Source organism: Pelophylax lessonae (genome assembly GCF_965119305.1).
Source record: "Pelophylax lessonae genome assembly, chromosome: 2".
NCBI lineage: Eukaryota > Metazoa > Chordata > Amphibia > Anura > Ranidae > Pelophylax > Pelophylax lessonae.
Window position 1 is genome coordinate 303,823,637 of NC_138769.1, and position 19,540 is coordinate 303,843,176.

Genomic DNA, 19,540 nt, shown 5'->3' on the forward strand with positions numbered 1-19,540 from the left:
GATACATCGACGATATTTTTATAATATGGGAGGGGTCACATAATTCTTTTATGGATTTTATCTCTGAAATAAACAACAATGGGTATGGGATTGGTTTTACTGAAAGTTTTAGCACTCAGGAAGTAAATTATCTGGATCTTACAATTTTTAAAAATGGTGACAATCTTTTCACTAAAACTTATTTTAAGAGTACAGATCGTAATAGCTACATCCCAACCAGCAGTGGTCACCACCCTAAATGGATCTCAGCTGTGCTGAAAGGGCAAATGCTGAGGATAAAAAGAAACTGTAATAGAGATAGAGATTTTAAGGAACAATCAGAAGTCCTAATTAAGAGGTTTGAAGAGAAAGGATATAAGAGAAAACATCTTGAGAAAATAAGAAATCAAGTGGGTGACCTGGAGAGAAAAACATTACTGGCAGATAAACCCAAAACTGTGAATAATAGGAGTTTTGAAATTGCATTCTGCACTGAGTTCAATCAACAATATAAACAAGTGGAGAAAAGCACAAAGAAGCATTGGAGCATCTTACTGAGAGATCCTATTTTTAAAAAAATGTTGCCTAATAAGCCTAAATTTATTTACAGAAGGCCTCCTGTTCTTAAAGATAGGATTGTCAAGAGTATCCCCAACCCCCCAAAGAAATTAGTTACATTTCTGGATAGAACAGGTTTTTATAAATGCGGGCGCTGTGTGGCTTGCACCACCTGCCGTAAGGACAAAAGAAGGAGCATAAAGAAATTTGAATCCTGGACCACAAAAAAAGAATATGAAATAAAAGAATTTATTTCTTGTAGCAGCACTCACGTGACATATTTGTTACAATGTGAATGCGGCCTGCAGTACGTGGGCCGCACCACAAGGGAGCTTAGAATACGTTTGAGGGAACACATTTGTAACATTAAAAAGGGGTTCCGCAAACACAATCTATCGAACCATTTTAGACTTTTTCACAACAAAGATCCCTCTAAATTAATTTTTTGTGGCATAGATAAAATCAATGCACATTGGAGAGGAACACACATGAGGAGAGCAGTTTCCCAAAATGAAACTTGGTGGATCCAACAGCTTAAGAGCATGGTCCCCTTAGGCCTTAATGTAGATTTAGATATTAATTGTTTTATAAATGATTTTTAATTTTATACATTTTTATATATTTACATTTTTATATTTTTATATAGTTATAGTTGTAGTTTGTAGACCACCAACTCAGCACACATCACTTTATGATCTTTTAGTGGAATTTACACAGGATAATTATTAATTGACTTATGAGCCAGCGTCATATGTGGCTGAGTATTGTATAAAGTTTGTATTAGTATCCAAATTAGAGTCCGATATGGACATATGGGTGTTAATAACTATATGATAGGCTGCTAGGATATTATGGTGCAATATAACATTATTGTGTGTTGTTAATATATTGTAGGTGTGTTGTATTTATTTCTGTATGTAATGTTCATATATAGGGACAATCAGGAAGGAGAACCGGAACTGGACGTCTTTTGATTTTTGATTTTTGACTATAGATACGGTCAAATTAGTTTATCGTTCAGTATATTATACACACCATATGCGTGGCTGGGTTGGCTTAGCCACATATATATACATATTTTTGCATATTTCCACTATATACGGCTTGGGTTCCGGGTGGACTAAGATGGAGTATGACAGTCGGCAAAATGGGGTGAACTAAGATGGCGGCGTTCCATTTCCGGTCTTCGTCATTTCCGGTCCGACGCAGGTGTTTATGATAACTTTAAATTGTGAATGATATATATAGTAGTACGTGTTCGCGACGCCCTCGCTTTTGAGAACGCTCTGATTGGCGGAGCGAAACGCGTCAAGCCGTCCGAACACGTAGTACGTCATTTCCGGCTGCAACCTCTTCCGGCTTCCGGCTTCCGGTTACACGGGTGGAACGCACGGCCATTCGTTTGGCGTCCCGTGGGTTTGCTAAAGGCGGATTGATTCTTTTTGTTTTGTAAGTGTACCTTTTATTGCGTGATAAATAAATCTTTTAGAATATACTGCACGATGATGGCCCTTTTCTTTTCATGACACTGGGGAGCATCACCTGGATATTTACCTGGATATAGAGGCACAGGAGATCTACAGCTTATATCTGTTGGTGATCCATAAGAGGCGGTTACCTTATACAACCAGTTTTTAAGGCGATATTATTCTCTGCTTCTGGTGAGTGTGGGACCGAGAGGGGAGCACTAACTCACAAGGACTGAGCACCGGCACTTTATCCATATACCTTGAGCACGAAGCACTTATAATAGCACAAGAGACTTGCACTTTATTCAGTTTGGAAGATATTTATTGTTATGAACTTTATATTTAAAAATACTTTTGATATATGATATGTTACACATATGAGTTTATTTATAATATTTATGCTGTTATATTTACTATATTTATATACACAGTTGCACAGTTATTCGCACGAGCACTTTATGATGTTATTTATCTATTAGCACAACTGATATTTATGTTTATGGTTTCGGTTTAAGCAGCGCAGGTACTTAGTTTTTCAGTATTTTCACTAGGCTATAAGAAGATTGCCAAGACCCTGAAACTGAGCTCCAGCATGGTGGCCAAGACCATACAGTGAAAAATATGTGAATAAATGTCCATCAAATAAATCCAAGCAGGTGACACCTCAGGGAATGTGTATTCCTTCACCATACAAAGTGGCCTCTCACCTTGTTTCTAGACCTGAGTAATGCAGGTCAATCCGAGCATTTCTCCCTCAAACAGGGGAGATGTCAGACTATAAACAGGGAGGCTGATCCTGGATTCCACTTCCGATCATAGATGGTCATACATGAAGATTAAAAAAGAAGAAATATAGTGCTCTCTGCTTATTTAAACAGTAATTTAATGAATAAATAGCTGCACTTACATACATGGCACTTAGCAGTGCCTGCTTAAAACACAGTTCGTGGCAGATCAGAGAAAGATGCAACGCCGGGTATGCAGGCTTCGTCCCCTATACACGTTACATCAATGCTTCTCAGCTGTGACTTCCTCGGGAGCCACCCCTACCGAGGAAGTCACAGCTGAGAAGCATTGACGTAATTTGTGATTTATGAATTTCACTTATATCACAGTTGATTTTCTGGCGCAACACTGTTTGTTTTTTTTTATTGGTATTTGATTGTGAAGGTGTAAGCACTTTTAGTGTTTGCAGCTGAATGTGATTTACCTGTGCACTCTGTTGATTTATTGCACATATATTTAAGGTTTTAGCACATAGAGATTATTTATCACATTTTTGCGCTGATAGTTTTTTTGATAATAAGACCATACAGTGGTTTAACATGACAGAACAGGCCTCGCCATGGTCGACCAAAGAAGGTCAGTGCACGTGCTCAACGTCATATCCAGAGGTTGTCTTTGGGAAATAGACGTATGAGTGCTACCAGCATTGCTGCAGATGTTGAAGGGGTGGGGGGTCAGCCTGACAGTGCTCAGACCATACGCCGCACACTGCATCAAATTGGTCTGCATGGCTGTCCTCCCAGAAGGAAGCCTTTTCTAAAGATGATGCACAAGAAAGCCTGGGGACAGTCTGCTGAAAATAAGCAGACTATGGACATGGATTACTGGAACTGTATGAGACCAAGATAAACTTATTTGGTTCAGATGGTGTCAAGCGTGTGTGGCAGCAACCAGGTGAGGAGTACAAAGACAAGTGTGTCTTGCCTACAGTCAAGCATGGTGGTGGGAGTGTCATGGTCTGGGGCTGCATGAGTGCTGCCGGCACTGGGGAGCTACAGTTCATTGAGGCAACCATGGAAGCCAACATGGACTGTGACATACTGAAGCAGAGCATGATCCCCTCCCTTCAGAAACTGGGCCGCAGGGCAGTATTCCAACATAATTATGACCCCAAACACAACTCCCAGACAACCACTGCCTGGCTAAAGAAGCTGAGGGCAAAGGTGATGGACTGGCCTGTCTCCAGACTTAGACCCTATTGAGCATTTGTGGGGCATCCTCAAAAGGAAGGTGGAGGAGTGCAATGTCTCTAACATCCACCAGCACCCTGATGTCATCACGGAGGAGTGGAAGAGGACTCCAGATGCAAACTGTGAAGCTCTGGTCAACTCCATGCCCAAGAGGGTTAAGGCAGTGCTGGAAAATATTGGTGACCATACAAAATATTGACACTTTGGGCCCAATTTGGAGATTTTGACTTAGGGATGTACTCACTTTTGTTGCCAGCGGTTTAGACATTAATGGCTGTGTGTTGAGTTATTTTGAGGGGACAGCAAATTTACACTGTTATACAAGCGCTGTGCACTCACTTTACACTGTATAGCAAAGTGTAATTTCTTCAGTGTTGTCACATGAAAAGATATAATAAAATATTTTCAAAAATGTGAGGGGTGTACTCACTTTTGTGAGATACTGTGTATGTACATATATATATATATATATATATATTTGTGTGTGTATATGTGTATTTGTGTGTGTATATGTGTGTGTGTGTGTGTGTACACATGTGTATGTATGTGTGTACATGTGTGTGTGTGTATATGTGTGTACATGTGTCTGTATGTGTGTGTTTGTACATGTGTGTGTCGGTGTGTGTGTCTGTATATATGTTTTAATGCAGACCTATCTATTCCTGTACCATCAGAACTGCTTTTGTAGGGCTTGTTTGTTATAGCAGCAAGGACTGCTGCTACTCTGAAAATAAATCCATGCTCAGATCGCTTTTCAGAAGCATGTACCAGGTGGTAAAGAGGCAATATGTCGCCTCCTCACCATCTGTTTTAAGCCCGTAAATGCAGCATTACCACACCCCAACCATGCAATGCACACAGTTGTGGGGTGGTTGCAGTGCAGCCCCATTCACCCTGTGTATACCTCCGGGTGCAGCCACAGCATGTGTACACCCCCAGCTGCTGCCTTTGCAGCTAATGGGGGAGAAGTTGGGGCAGGTGAAAACAGCTCAACCATGTGGTTTTACCACCCTTCCAACCTGACATGTGAACAAGCCCTTGGTTCACATCTCTGTGGCTGCTTGCTGCGTTTAGGGCAGCCCATTAATTTCAGTGGGCTTCCCTACCCACAGAAATGCAGGGAAAGAAGTCCCTGATCCTTTTTTTTTAAATTGGGCCGCACCAAAAGCACCCCATGTTTTCCAATGTGTGGGGTACCAGTAATAATTAATGGCACCCCTAAAGAGCAGAGCATTTGTCTGTGTGTCAGGAACGAGCGCGATTTTGCACGTGTTCTGCGACACACAGTAACGTGAACCAAGCCTTGGACAGGGGTTCCTCTAGACTTAAAATACTTTTCAAGGGCGCCCCGACTGAAAAAAGGTTGAGAAACACTGCTCTAGAGATACTGGCACAAATACTCCCTGGGACAAGAGATGGTTCAGTGCATTGTGCAAATCTGACAGTCCATAAGAAAATTTTGCCGATATGAAAGAATAAAGCGGTGAGACGATTTAATTTTGGACCCCTTTGAGACTACTGATTGAACTCACAGGTCTGGAATGTATGTGACCCAAAGATAGAAAACTCTTACAAACATCCCACCACTTTTAGGTGTGAAAGTGCCCCTTCATTGGGAAGTGGGCTTTATGGGAAGAATTGTGGGGCTAAGATATATTAGGATTTATCAATATGAGGAAGGGCCAAAGGATTAGAAATCAGAAGTTATATGGTTGTAAATCAAATCTTTTATTTAAAAATATTTAACGAAACCAGCCAACACCTTCATGGTATTTTTAATAAATCCAATAATTTAATTTGTACCATACAATTTATGATTTGTCATTCTTGGGACCCTCCACTTTGGTACACTTCCTTCATGTGAGTATCTTGAATTTGCAGAAATCAACATCACATACAAAATCCCTATGCAAATCTTTTCGTTTCAAACATAAAATGCAGCACATATTCGCTTTAAGATGTATTGTCCAATGCTCTGAACCATAACCAAGTGCATGTTTACAATTATTTTGATGCAGGTGGCTGTTTTGGCAGGTAGTGTAAAAATTCCAAGCTTCTGGCAGAAAATAGAGATCCAAACACTCTGCAAGTTGATGCTAGCAATCTAGAGGACAGTATTAGTGAGAGCTCTATTCAGCATGTTCACAAACAAATGATGTGTGCATGTACTTGAAAGGTTGCATCCACACATAATCTAGACTGAAGTCGTCAACAAAACACACAGATGAGACACATAGGAAAAACAAAACATCCATATTTTATGCATACATTTCTTAAAATTACATTCTAAATTATAATTTAGGTTTCTACCTCAAATGTAAGCTTGTTTTTTTCCTCATTGGCAAATGGCATTGATTCACTGACAACTGCATTCAGATAATCTTCCACAAATTCCATTGTGTTTGTAAACTTATTTTTTTTATCATCTCTGGAATCGCTGGAGTCATAACTATTTAAAAATAAAATAAATACAATCAGTTGGTTGAACATAAACTGAACAATAAATCTGCATAATCATGGTTCCCATAATTGTTTAAATTGTTACTAAACCCACAACATTAAAGTCAGTCTGTATATGCAGTAAAGCATGCTTGTTATACTCATTTAGGAAACTGAGGAAACTTAGGAAACAATCCTGCGCATTGTTTGATGCTGTCTTCTCTGATCTTTCCCTTCTTCCAAAGTCCAAATTCCATCTCCTGATAGAACAGAGCCTTGTGGGCACTCTGCACATTAAGTTGCTGTGTATTGCTGGAGAGCTTTTTTTTGGGGAAGGTTGCATGATATCAGCACAGGGCCAATCAGCACTGTCCAGACAGAGGGTCAGGGGTTATGCAGCCTCATAGGACAGTCAGAGGAGAATGAAAACTCCTACACGCTTCAACCAGTGCTCGGCCAGACACTGATGGAAGTCACAAGACAGCTATATAATGCTGATGAGAAAATGTATTTAGCAGTTTATATTTACTAAAATAATTGCATTTCATGTTCTGTGTACTATGGGAGACCAGATATAGTGAATGCAGGGTCTTGGGTTTTGTAACACTTTAAGATCTACCATCACAAAGGGGGTTTAAACAGAGAACTCCTAATCGGAATCAAAGTGCAAACTATAGAGCCACACTCAGGGACAGTGCAGTCAATACTACTAAACACCCCTAAATCACAATGTAATAGGACACAGGCCATTTCCAATGTTCAAACTTGCAGAAAATAGAGTCATGCCTAACCACACATATATAACCATCTTATTAACACAGCTACAGTATTTTCTCACATCCTGGTCCCACACCTTATTTTTTAGGGATAATGCAATATGGTCAGAGATCACATCGGTTGATGATATCAGGAAGGTTGAACTTAACTAAAGTACTTTTTCATTCCAACCGGCCAACCATTGTTTTACCCTTTCAAGTTTTTGACTGGGTCTTAGTTCCACAATGTTCGCAATAACAGCAATTCTTCAAAATGGATAAATGTTTTTGGGCAATACTTGGAGCGTTCCCTATTGTTCCCATCAGGCTGACAGTAAGGTATCTACATCTCTATCTGGAGTAAAGTATCTCCCAGGGGAAAACAAAGAGGAACTCCTCCCTCCAATTACAACCACCAGTAACTCACTAACTGCTACACCTATGTGTGCTCCTACATCCATAAAAGGATGCTAATTGACTCTGACTAATTAAAAACTTGTTGGCAGACTATACAGAGCAGCCCGATAAAATCGACATTTTAAAGAGAAAAAAACACAAACAATGCCCCACAGATTACTTTATCTAATCCTCATGCTAACAAAAATGAGCCAGAAGATTAAGCATCTTCACATATTACAATATTTTACCAGAATAAACTCAAATAGAACAAATCATTAGCTGTTTTATGTACAAGTCCTACCATCGTTTAGGAAGTACATACATTTAAAGCATCTGCAAGTTGTCTTTTCTTTGTTTTAATCATGGGAATTTTTTTTAGTTTAATCTTTATTTCATATGTAAAAATAATAGTGAATAATAATTAATCACCCACTAAAAAGTATTATTCATTCATTCACTGATCTAACTGTAATCTGGAAACATAACCCTAAACCTAATATGTTACTGCAGCGTAACCTGTAAGACTTTTAGTGAAATCTAACTCCTTAAGAGTTAACTTTAGAGGTTAGGTTAACATAAACCAAAGCCTGCCACCTATTAGTTATGATTTACCCTTAAACCAGAAAGTAAGATCAGCAAAATCCAGTTAGGTAGACCTTCAAACTACATAGGTAATGGAAAATTCTGCTGTTTAACAGGTCATTGTACATGGCCCCCTAAACACTAAATCACAAGCAAAATCTAGATTATGGTGTTCAACTCAATATTATTACACTAGTTGATCCTATCACAGCAGTTCAGATTCAGAGAGTACTATTATGCTGAAAAAGTCACTAAGTTAGGATTTTGTGCCAAATGATTAACACCAAAAGACTGAAGCTTAAATATTTGCACAAAATCAAACTACTGTATACCATTTTGAAAGGACTACAACATGACAGTACTATATATAATTAAAAGACTATGTATTGAATATTTTAAAAAGATTATGTATTACATGCTTTAAAAAGGACAAGATATGGATATATATCATTTTTCTTACTCTTTGATGGTGATGGCTGTAGGTATTTCAGTCCAAAGTCGGGCATATTTTACTGGTGTAACAAGTTCTTGAGGGTCTCTGTCAACATGGACATGCAGCATGAGATGACAGAAAGAAGCTCTGATCTCAAAAGGCAACGTTTCATCAGCCATGCAGAGAAAGATGAGGTCAACACTTAGTTGTTTGGAGATTTCATGTATAGCCAGGTATTGGCGATCTAGACACATCCGTGCAAAAAGCTTTAGCTGATACCTGTGCAACATTGATGGAAAATAAGGAAGAAAGTGAGATGTGCAAAACCTATGCACCAATAATTTAAAAGGACAATGGTCAGAGAAAATGGTTAAATAGTGCCTATTATGATATGTTATGGATCTATACCCTGGATTCTCTTGCGCCCAATGGCCTGAATGAGGAGTTAGAGATTAGTACCATCCTGTAATCATACCGTTTTTCATGTACCCCTATCCCATTATAATGTATAGTCTATATTCAATGAAGACACCTTACTGTAAGTATTTATTATTGCCCCATATGACTCTCATACTGAATTTTTTTTTCATACATAGTATAATTTTCCTTTATATTGGTATGTGTGTGGATACAGTGATCCTTTCTGTGGGCACACATATCAGGAATATTTCCCCCCCCCCCCCCACCCCCCGGTGACAGATATTTTGACAGCCTTACACTTTTACCCCCCTATACATATGACTCAAAATTTGAGGCAAATTAATTTGTCCTTAATAGATTTTTATTTTTTATTATTTTTATCTTTATTTGCTAATTTTTTGTTACTCTTTGATTATACTTCATTTTATTCATCATCATGTCTATTTAATATGATTTGTATCTAGTCTTGTACAGCTAATTGTTGCATGTGACATCTTTGATCGTCCAAACATAACCGTTATCCTTTTGCCTTCTGTGCATGTGAATTGTTGTCGCTTTGTGCTTCCTTTAGTCTATTGCCCTTTTAATTGGTTGTTTATATGCCAATCTATCAGCACATAAATTCTTCGTCCTTGCATCTCCTTGTACACTTGAAAAGGAGTGCGCATGTCCAGTGGGGCAGTCCCGCATGCTCTGAAACGCGTTGTGTACCCCTTTTGCCCGCTGATGATGTCACGCGCTGTCTACATTGCGGTCCAAGCTGGTTTCACAGTCAGCTGGAAGACACAGAGTGCACGCACTCTCCTCGCCTCCAGTTACCGTTTCGGCTCTGGCGTTGGATCCCGGACACACCGCACCACACCACCACCGGATTCTACCTGATGAGCTTTTATTCTATTATTCCTTGTGAGCTAGCATTTGTCCATTTTATGTACTAATAAAACTACTGCACTTCGAGGCGCTCTTCTTGTCTTTCCAGTATACTGTTATGAGGTTTTCGTGCACACATAACTTGAATGTTTTATTACCAATGATATATTACCAATATACTGAAGTGAATAGACCTGACAATAAAAAAAATAAAATTATGTTTTTATTGCAGTGCTGGAGTCCTGCTTCTAGTTCATACTATAACTTTATAGAGAATATTCTGCTTCTCTATTCTGCCTTTGCAAATTTTTTTACAGGTATTCCCGTTTTTCCCATAATTCAAAAAAGACACTGGAGAGAAAATGTGTTTCCTCCTACATTGGCCCTAGTTTTAATTGTTTATGTGTTGTTGTCTGACTGTAAAAGAAAAAAAGTAAGGCAAAGGCAAGAGGCTAAATCATCTTGAAATCATAACTTTAAAAGTGCAACATTAAATGAACTGAACATGTAAGAGAAGTGTAAAGAAGTACAAGCCCCTTTATGTAGGGAAATCAGCCATTTATAAACTTAGAGGGAGCAGTTTAAAATTGCATCATCACAGAAGGTGTAACAAGATTTACTACCGGTAGTATTTGAGTACATTCTCGTCATGAGCATTCCCTGCTCGCGCCTCTTGTGACAGCTGGCGGATGCTCTTATCATGTGTATCATTGTTTTTATCTAACCAGACAAGCCACACCTCCTCTTCACAATACTCAATACTCATATATTCTGGAGACTGGGACATCTCTTTTACTGGTCTAAGCCTACAAAAAAATATAACAATTAGAGAAATGTTTATAAATATTTCTACAATAAAATGTAATTATGCAATTACCTATTACACATCTTACCAATAAACTACTAATAATAGGAGTGATTAGTAAACAACTGTAAAGAGATATGCGATAGATTTATAACAAGAATTTAGGTGTCTATTTATCAAACACGAGAAGTACTTCAATTCAAAGTTTTTAAAGTAAAAGTACCACCTAAATTGTCATTGCCTGCTATTACCTTTATTAGTAGGTAAAGATTCTTTGTTGTTGTTTCTTTTTTTACTACTGGGGGGCCTGAATTTTGTAACTTTTTGACTTTCAGACTTTTTGGCCTCAGTGGCCAATTGGGGCACTCTCATTGGAACAGGAGATGGAAGTTAGCTAAAGAGTCAACAAAAGTCAGGCCACAACAAACTTTCAGGCAGGATGTTTTACTTTTAAAACTTTAAAATAAAGTACAGGTTAACACTGAAGGGCAACTTCACTTTGCTAAAAAATGATACAACAAAATTATTACTATATGAGTTATTTTGTTAATTACACTTAATTTTCAAACTTTAGAAAGGTGTGGTTTTCAAAAACGACTAGAAAACTCACACGTTCGTTCTTTGTATTTGTGCCAAACATGCCAACACTGGGCTGCTCTGTATGCTGCTAGTATATACAGCCCCTTTGATAAATGTTCCTGTTCATTTAACTAGGTCACTGCTTTTCCCAGCAATATTTACATTACAATTTTGGGAATGATCATGTGACTATAGCAGGTAGATCATCATACAGCTCAAAATAAGAAGTGATTAAAATCCATGTTTCAGTTTTAACAAAACAGCAGGAAATATGATTAACATCTTTTCAACCCATATAAATTATTTAGAAGGAATTGTTTTTTTCTCAAAATTTAGGATGTATTTACTTAGTGTTATTATTCAAAACATTTCTTAAAAATACAGGTGCATCTCAAAAATTAGAATGTCATAAAAAAGTTAATTTATTCCAGTAATTCAATTCAAAAAGTGAAACTCATATTATATAAAGTCATTACACACAGAGTTATATATTTCAAGCATTGCTTTCTTTTAATTTTGATGATTATGGCTTACAGCTAGTGAAATCCGAAAATTCACTATCTCAGAAAATTAGAATATTACAGAAGAGCTAAAAAAAGCATTTTTAATGCAGAAATGTTGGCTTACTGAAAAATCCATGCACTATAGTATAGTATCTACTCAATACTTGGCTGGGGTTTATTTTGCATGAATTACTGCATCAATGCGGCGTGGCATGACAACGATCACTCTGTGGCACTGCTGATGGGTTATGAAAGCCCTGGTTGCTTTGATAGTGGCTTTCAGGTCATCTGTATTGTTGGAAGACAACAAAAAAAAAAAAAAAAAAAAAGGGGCTCACCGACTGTATCAGTTGTGGATTTTTTACAAATGTTCCAATACATGTGTAATAATAATAATCTCTCACCCGCAGGTGGTTCTAAAATGGCTGCCACATATTTAATGAACCATGTGCTTGTAGGGGGGAGGTGCAGCCATGTGTGGATGACCTGTGAGTGGACAAGAGGTATGACCACATCCTGTGGGCGGTCTCCTGTGCACAGTACTATAAAAAGGGTTAATTTACATGAGAAAGCCTCTTTTCCATCACCCTCACTCCTTGGAGAGTCACACAGAGAAAAAATCCATGATGTAGCTTTGCTTGCTTTTGTTCATTTTGGCTGTTTGGAGAAACATGCGGCCAAGACCTTTGTCCTTTGTTGCAGACATCCATTGGAAGCTGTTACAACTACCAAAGCTAAGTACTTAATCAATATTCTTGGGACAAGGGTTGTATGTTTAAAGTGTATTTGTTCATGGAAACCTTTATGTGTAAGGAAGCTTTATGTATTATGATGTCCAGTAATGGTAACTTTTAAGATGTGTAAGGAAGCTTTGTGTTTATGATGTCCAGTAAAGTTTTGTTTTATGTTTTTTATCAAAACTGCTCTTGGTGTGTGCTTTCATTCTTAATATTCATGAGATAGGTCAGTGGCTGTCCAGTATACCTGAATTATAAATTTTGTTGTTATCCACCATTTGATACAACTGGCGTAGTCGGCAGGATACTGCATGGTCACTAAATATAGAATATTTGGATGAAATACAATGTTATATAAGGGTGTATGAGTAGTGTCCATTAAATTGCTGCTAGTGTGAGCAGTTTAGTGGATAAGCCCTAAGGACAGTGTTATAGAGGGTGTGTGAGCATCCATCAAATTGCTGCTAGAGTGAGCAGTTTAGTGGATGAGCCCTAAGCACAGTGTTATTCATTTGATTGCTGCTAGAGTGAGCAGTTTAGTGAATAAGCCCTAAAAACAGTGTAATAAGAGGGTGTATGAGTAGTGTCCATTAAATTGCTGCTAGTGTGAGCAGTTTAGTGGATAAGCCCCTAAGGACAGTGTTATAGAGGGTGTGTGTGTAGTATTCATTAAATTGCTGCTAGTGTGAGCAGTTTAGTGAATAAGCCTTGAGTACAGTCACCTTGAGCCAGGGCAATACACTAAGATTGTGATTGATTTTGCATTTGTGTTCTCCCTGAGAGTAGAGATGCCTAGTCTTTTTAAGAAAAGCAAGAAAACAGGAGGGAAGGAATCTGTTTCTAAGTACGGGGCGATTCCTACCTGGGTCTGTTCTGGGTACTGGAAACCCATTGCAGAGGAATTGATTAAATATGCTGCTCCAATCTATCCAGACCTTGGTACTGAACTGGGTACACAGGCTTTGCGTTTAGATTTGAGCGTGTATTCAAAAAAGGAGCGGAAAGCCGCTGCCACTACAGGGTGGTTGGTCGTGCAGGCCTTTTGCAGCGAGGTGCAGAAGAATGAAGCGCTTGAGAAAGAGTTGCAGGAAGTGAAGAGATGTTGGGTCAAAGTAATGCACGTCGAGTAGTTGCTAGAGAGGATGTGTCCTGTTCTGATGGTAGTGGTGATCTGAATGAGTGTCATGCATGCCCGATAATCACACATCAGAGAAAAGGTCAAATAAATTGTGAGCATGGTGGAGAGAATGGTTTGCGGAATAGTGCTTGTGATGAACTGAATGAAGTGGAAAAGAGGCCTACTCAAATTGAGCCCAAGGAGCAGCTTGCAGTGGTGACCGAAGAAACTGCAAGCGAGGTAAAGTATTTAGGTAAAGTTAAACCTGCTGTGGCTTTGAAGTGTGTTCAATCTTATTTAGGCAGAGATGCCACAAAGGACAAAGGCCCTAAGCCTGCGAGGAAGACAAGGCCTATGGTCTCTAGGGATGTAACGATATCGAAGATATCGCGATATCGTATCGTCGTGGTCGTCTCAATATCGTCGTGGTCGTGTCTCGATATCGTCGTGGTTGGGTTACAATATTAAAAGGACAGGTGTCCGTCAAAAAGCAAGAGGAATAAACACAGTCCCGCGGAACAAATCATTGTTAACTACATAGACCAGAGTTTAAGGATTTTTTTTACTGGTTTTTTTTTTTTTCTTGCAATGTAGATATTTTGATCTTTCTGATGAAAAACGTGAACATAAGCTAAATGATAGGTCAGTGTTTTTTTTAAAGGCTTTTTGACTGACTATTTTATTTAAGTTTAATTATGTTCCTAAATACCAGTTTTAAAAGGCTGCCTTTATTTGCCTTGCACATTTAAACCTGACTTAACTTGATCTTTGTTTGCACTTAAAGGGAATTGCCTATTGTTTACAATTGTTCTAGCTGCTTCTTAACTTGAACATTGCACAGAAGAATCAGTTATGCAACCAAATATTACTATACAGAATATTGATGTTCCTGACTACAACTTGCACTTTAAAAGCACTATGTGATCAGTGTTTTATGTTGTCATGGATCCATAAATACAATAATAAATTGCCTGTTGACTGGCAAAAGCAGAATAAATGTCGGTATTTTTTCGCTATTATCATCACAAACACTATCATGAGCTATTTAACAATACCATGAGCTTTTCCACAATATCGCAATAAATATTGTACCGTGAGGTCAATATCGAAATTGTATCGTACCGTGAGATTTTGATATCGTTACATCCCTAATGGTCTCCAGAAGAAACATGTAGACTGATTTACTTAAGGCGGGGGTTCCTAGAGAGAAAATAGATGGGCTCCCTACACCAGCTTTGTTTAAGAAATGGGAACAAGTAAATGGGAATGGTTTATTCAGCCACATTAAGTGTTTCTGCTGTCATAGAATGGGGCATTTTGCTAGATACTGCCATGCTGTGCCGATTGGACAACAGCAGGCTAGTATTCGCAGGACAGCACGGAGAGACATGCAAGTTTATTCCTTTCGTTGGAAGTCAAAGCCTTTCAGTGAAAATGTAACCAGGCAACAGTGGGCACCCTATAACAGTTTTGCAGTTAAATGTGAGCAGTGAGCTATGTGTTTTGGCACAGGTGGAAGGAACATATAATCCGCTTTGTCTCTAATTCTATTAAGGTACCGAGCATCGAGAGGTGGACCAGGACCAAACCGGATGGGATGGGACAGACCAGAAGATGAGAGCCTGAGGAAGATGCAGATGATTTCCTGATGGTGGCTTAATTGGAGTGGACTTACATCTGAGCATTTACCAGGAGGAGAACAAGGAACTTTCATCATTTGGGATTTTCTTTCCACAGACTGCCAAGGACATTGCTTAACGTTGTAGCTGCCAGGGATTTAGTCTGACCGCTCTGATGATACGGGGGTCGAAAGGGAATTTTTTCCTCCCATTGAACGGGGGGTTTATTTTTGCCCTTTCCTGGCAAAGGAGATGTTGAAGATTCACATGCTATAGTCAACAGGTGGTATGTGCTGCCATGGTCTATTTGTAGTGACTTTATTGCCATAATATGGAGTTTAGATTTTCAGGCCCTAGATTCTTGCAAGCTATGGCCCTCCCCATTGATATGCAAATAAACCAGTCTGATTGGTTTAGGAGCAAAAGGAACATGTCTGTTTTTGATTTGATAGAATTCTAAGAAGTTTTTTTTATTGCATACACATTGTACATGCTTAAGATAATTAGCTTGTGCATGTTGTAGGCATATTTTTTGTAAAGAAGCAGAAATGTATGTAATTGTTTGTAATGTTGGTAATTATTGCAAATGTATGGGATCAACAGGTGGATTGTATCAGTTGTGGATTTTTTACAAATGTTCCCAATACATGTGTAATAATAATAATCTCTCACCCACAGGTGGTTCTAAAATGGCTTCCACATATTTAATGAACCATGTGCTTGTAGGGGGGAGGTGCAGCCATGTGTGGATGACCTCACTCAAAATGACCTGTGAGTGGACAAGAGGTATGACCACATCCTGCGGGCGGTCTCTTGTGCACAGTACTATAAAAAGGGTTAATTTGCATGAGAAAGCCTCTTTTCCATCACCCTCACTCCTTGGAGAGTCACACAGAGAAAACATCCATGATGTAGCTTTGCTTGCTTTTGTTCATTTTGGCTGTTTGGAGAAACATGCGGCCAAGACCTTTGTCCTTTGTTGCAGACATCCATTGGAAGCTGTTACAACTACCAAAGCTAAGTACTTATTCAATATTCTTGGGACAGTGTATTTGTTCATGGAAACTTTTATGTGTAAGGAAGCTTTATGCATTATGATGTCCAGTAATGGTAACTTTTAAGATGTGTAAGGAAGCTTTGTGTTTATGATGTCCAGTAAAGTTTTGTTTTATGTTTTTTATCAAAACTGCTCTTGGTGTGTGCTTTCATTCTTAATATTCATGAGATAGGTCAGTGGCTGTCCAGTATACCTGAATTATAAATTTTGTTGTTATCCACCATTTGATACACCGACCTAGTGCATCACGACTAAAAATGTTTATTAAAATAAACATTATAAAATATTATATTATTATATATTATTATTATATTATATATTATAATATTATTATATTAATTATAATATATATTATATTACATTATAAAATAAGCATTATACTCACAAACGCTTCAGCCCAGCCACAGTGGTTTATTATGTGGTACACAGCATGCCATCCAGCATCGCGTAGTACCCTGGCCACCTTGGAGACCCTATGTTGAACATGTTGTAATGTGCGATATTCACATCTGGTTTGTGAGTATAATGCTTATTTTATACTATTTTAATAAACATTTTTAGTGGTGATGTACTAGGTCGGTGCGCCCCTTTCTTTTTTTGTTGTCTTTCAGTTGTTTTCGGATACCCTTGGTCCTGAGGGGGCGGCAAGACCAGTAGTCATATCCATCTAAGCCCATTGGAAGTGTTCCTCTTTTTCCCCACCATTGTTTTTTCACTAGAGCGCAGGAGGTTTATTTTGCATCTGTATTGTTGGGTCTGGTGTCTTCATCTTCCTCTTGCCAATACCCCACAGATTCTCTATGGGGTTTAGGTCAGGCGAGTTTGCTGGCCAATCAAATACAGTGATACCATGATCATTAAACCAGGTATTGGTACTTTTGGCAGTGCGGGCAGGTGCCAAGTCCTGCTAGAAAATGAAATTAGCACCTCCATAAAGCTGGTCAATAAAGGGAAGCATGAAGTACTCTAGAAGTTCCTGGTAGAGAATTGTGCTGACTTTGGACTTAATAAAACAAAGTGGACCAACACCACCAGATGATATGGCTCCCCAAATAATCACTGACTGTGGAAATTTCACACTAGACCTAATGCAACTTGGATTCTCCACTCTTTCTCCAGACTCTGGGACCTTGATTTCTAAATGAAATGCAACATTTACTTTCATCTGAAAAGAGGACTTTGGACCACTGAGCAACAGTCCAGTCCTTTTTCTCAGGTAAGACGCTTCTTACATTGTCTCTGGTTCAGGAGTGGCTTGACACAAGGAATACAACACTTGTAGGACATGTCCTGCATACGTCTGTGTGTGGTGACTTTTGAAGCACTGATACCAGCCATAGTCAACTCCTTGTGAATCTCCCCTAAATCCTTGAACGGCCTTTGCTTCTCAATTCTCCTAAAATGATCGTAAAGTCTAATTTTTCAAAATAAATAAATAAATAAATAACAAACATGATATACTTACCTCCTCTGTGCAGTTGGTTTTGCACAGAGCAGCCCGGATCCTCCTCTTCTCGGGGTCCTTAGTTCCTGCTCCTGGCCCCTCCCTCCTATTGAGTGCCCCACAGCGAGCCCCACCCCCTCTCTCCTTATTGGGTCACTGACTTTGACTGAGATACAGCTGCAGCGCCATTGGCTCCCGCGGCTGTCAATCAATCAGGAGGGAGAGTCCCAGGACGGCTGAGGGATTCGTGGACATCGCCGGACAGAGAGGGGGCACAGGTAAGTATAGAATAGAATAGAATAGAATAGAATAGAATGCATTAAGATAAAAAAACCTTCCTGAATTTACAACTCCTTTAAGGCTGCGGTTATCCCTGTTGCTTGTGAACCTTTTTCTACCACTATTATCCCTTCCACTTAACTTCCCATTACATATACAGTACTCTGTGAACAGCCAGCTTCTTTAGCAATGGCCTTTTGTGACTTACCCTCCTTGTGGAGGGTGTCAATGGCTGTCTCCTGGACAACTGTCAAGTCAGCAGTCTTCCCCATGATTGTGTAACCTACCGAACCAGGCTAAGCCCAGGTTCACACTGAGGCCATTTTGAAATCGTCAAGTTCAGCTGAACATGAACATGAACATGGGCTAAGAGACCATTTAAAGGCTCAGGAAACCTTTACAGGTGTTTTGAGGTAATTAGCCGATTAAAGTGTGACACAATGAGACTACAATATTGAACTTTTTCACAATATTCTAAATATCTGAGATACAAAATTTTGGGTTTTCGCTAGCTGTAAGCCTTAATCATCAAAATTAAAAGAAAGAAGTGCTTGAAATATAGCACTCTGTGTGTAATTAATCTATAAAATATATAGTTTCTCTTTTTGAATTTAATTTTTGAAATCAATTAACTTTTTAATGATATTCTAATTTTTTTGCACCTGTAATTACATTTTTGTCATGTATACATTTCTTGTTGAGATATGTGTGCACATTCATCTTTTACATATACATTTGATTACAAAGTCTAGCAACTATTTGTACTGTACATATTATTGTCATGTTTGCTAAATTATTACTGGAGAGCGAACTGTCTCCCTGTCTGAGTTGAAGGCATTTTGCTTGATGACACATCCAGTTTTAATGAAATGCTGTGGGTACTGGATACTAAAGGACTACTCATCAGTGGTGAGAATAAGTGGAGCTGACCTTTAAAATGCCACTTACAGATTCTAGGCTCTCAAACTTTTCTCAGCTGGTAAGAGTATCTAAGTTATGCTTTAAGGACTATAAGCATTCTTTAAAAGTGGAACTTTAGTCAGAAAATTAAGTCCTGCTAGATCACTTCAGGCTGGCCCCTTTTGCAGGTATAGCTATATAAACATATAAAAATAAGTGTCTATACCATTTAAAATCCAGTAATACACTGTTTCACCCTGCTCTGGACATGCTCAGCTGCTCTCCAATTTTAGGCATTTTTAGGCACTGCTAAATTAGTACAGGCCGATCTACTGAAAGCCCTAAAGCAGAATTAAACCCTCTTAATCCTTTATAGCCAAGGAAGTTCGCTTCTGTTTGATCTGCAACTGCCATGGTGCTGAACATGTGATCAGTTATAACACCAGCCATTTGATGATTTGACATTTTGGTGGAGGCAAATGTGAGTTAGAAATCCCAGCATCCATGAATGCTTTTTAAAACCGTTAAATAGATGGGTTTAGTTCAAACATAACTGTGCAGTTCAAAAGACACAAGAGTAATTTCAGCCATACATTGTGCAAAATTCAGCCGGTTCAGTG

General features: G+C 38.7%; 1 protein-coding gene across 1 annotated transcript in view; it reads right to left on the reverse strand.

Moving 5' to 3' along the window:
- ITPR3 (inositol 1,4,5-trisphosphate receptor type 3) overlaps positions 1–19,540 on the reverse strand; it is a 544,698-nt gene that overhangs the window by 331,713 nt on the left and 193,445 nt on the right. The window contains exons 18-20 of the mRNA XM_082246986.1: positions 10,504–10,686; positions 8,618–8,869; positions 6,293–6,431 (exon numbers count right to left, since the gene is read on the reverse strand). Coding sequence (XP_082103112.1) covers positions 6,293–6,431; positions 8,618–8,869; positions 10,504–10,686 — 574 coding nt within the window. The remainder of the gene's footprint in view (positions 1–6,292; positions 6,432–8,617; positions 8,870–10,503; positions 10,687–19,540) is intronic.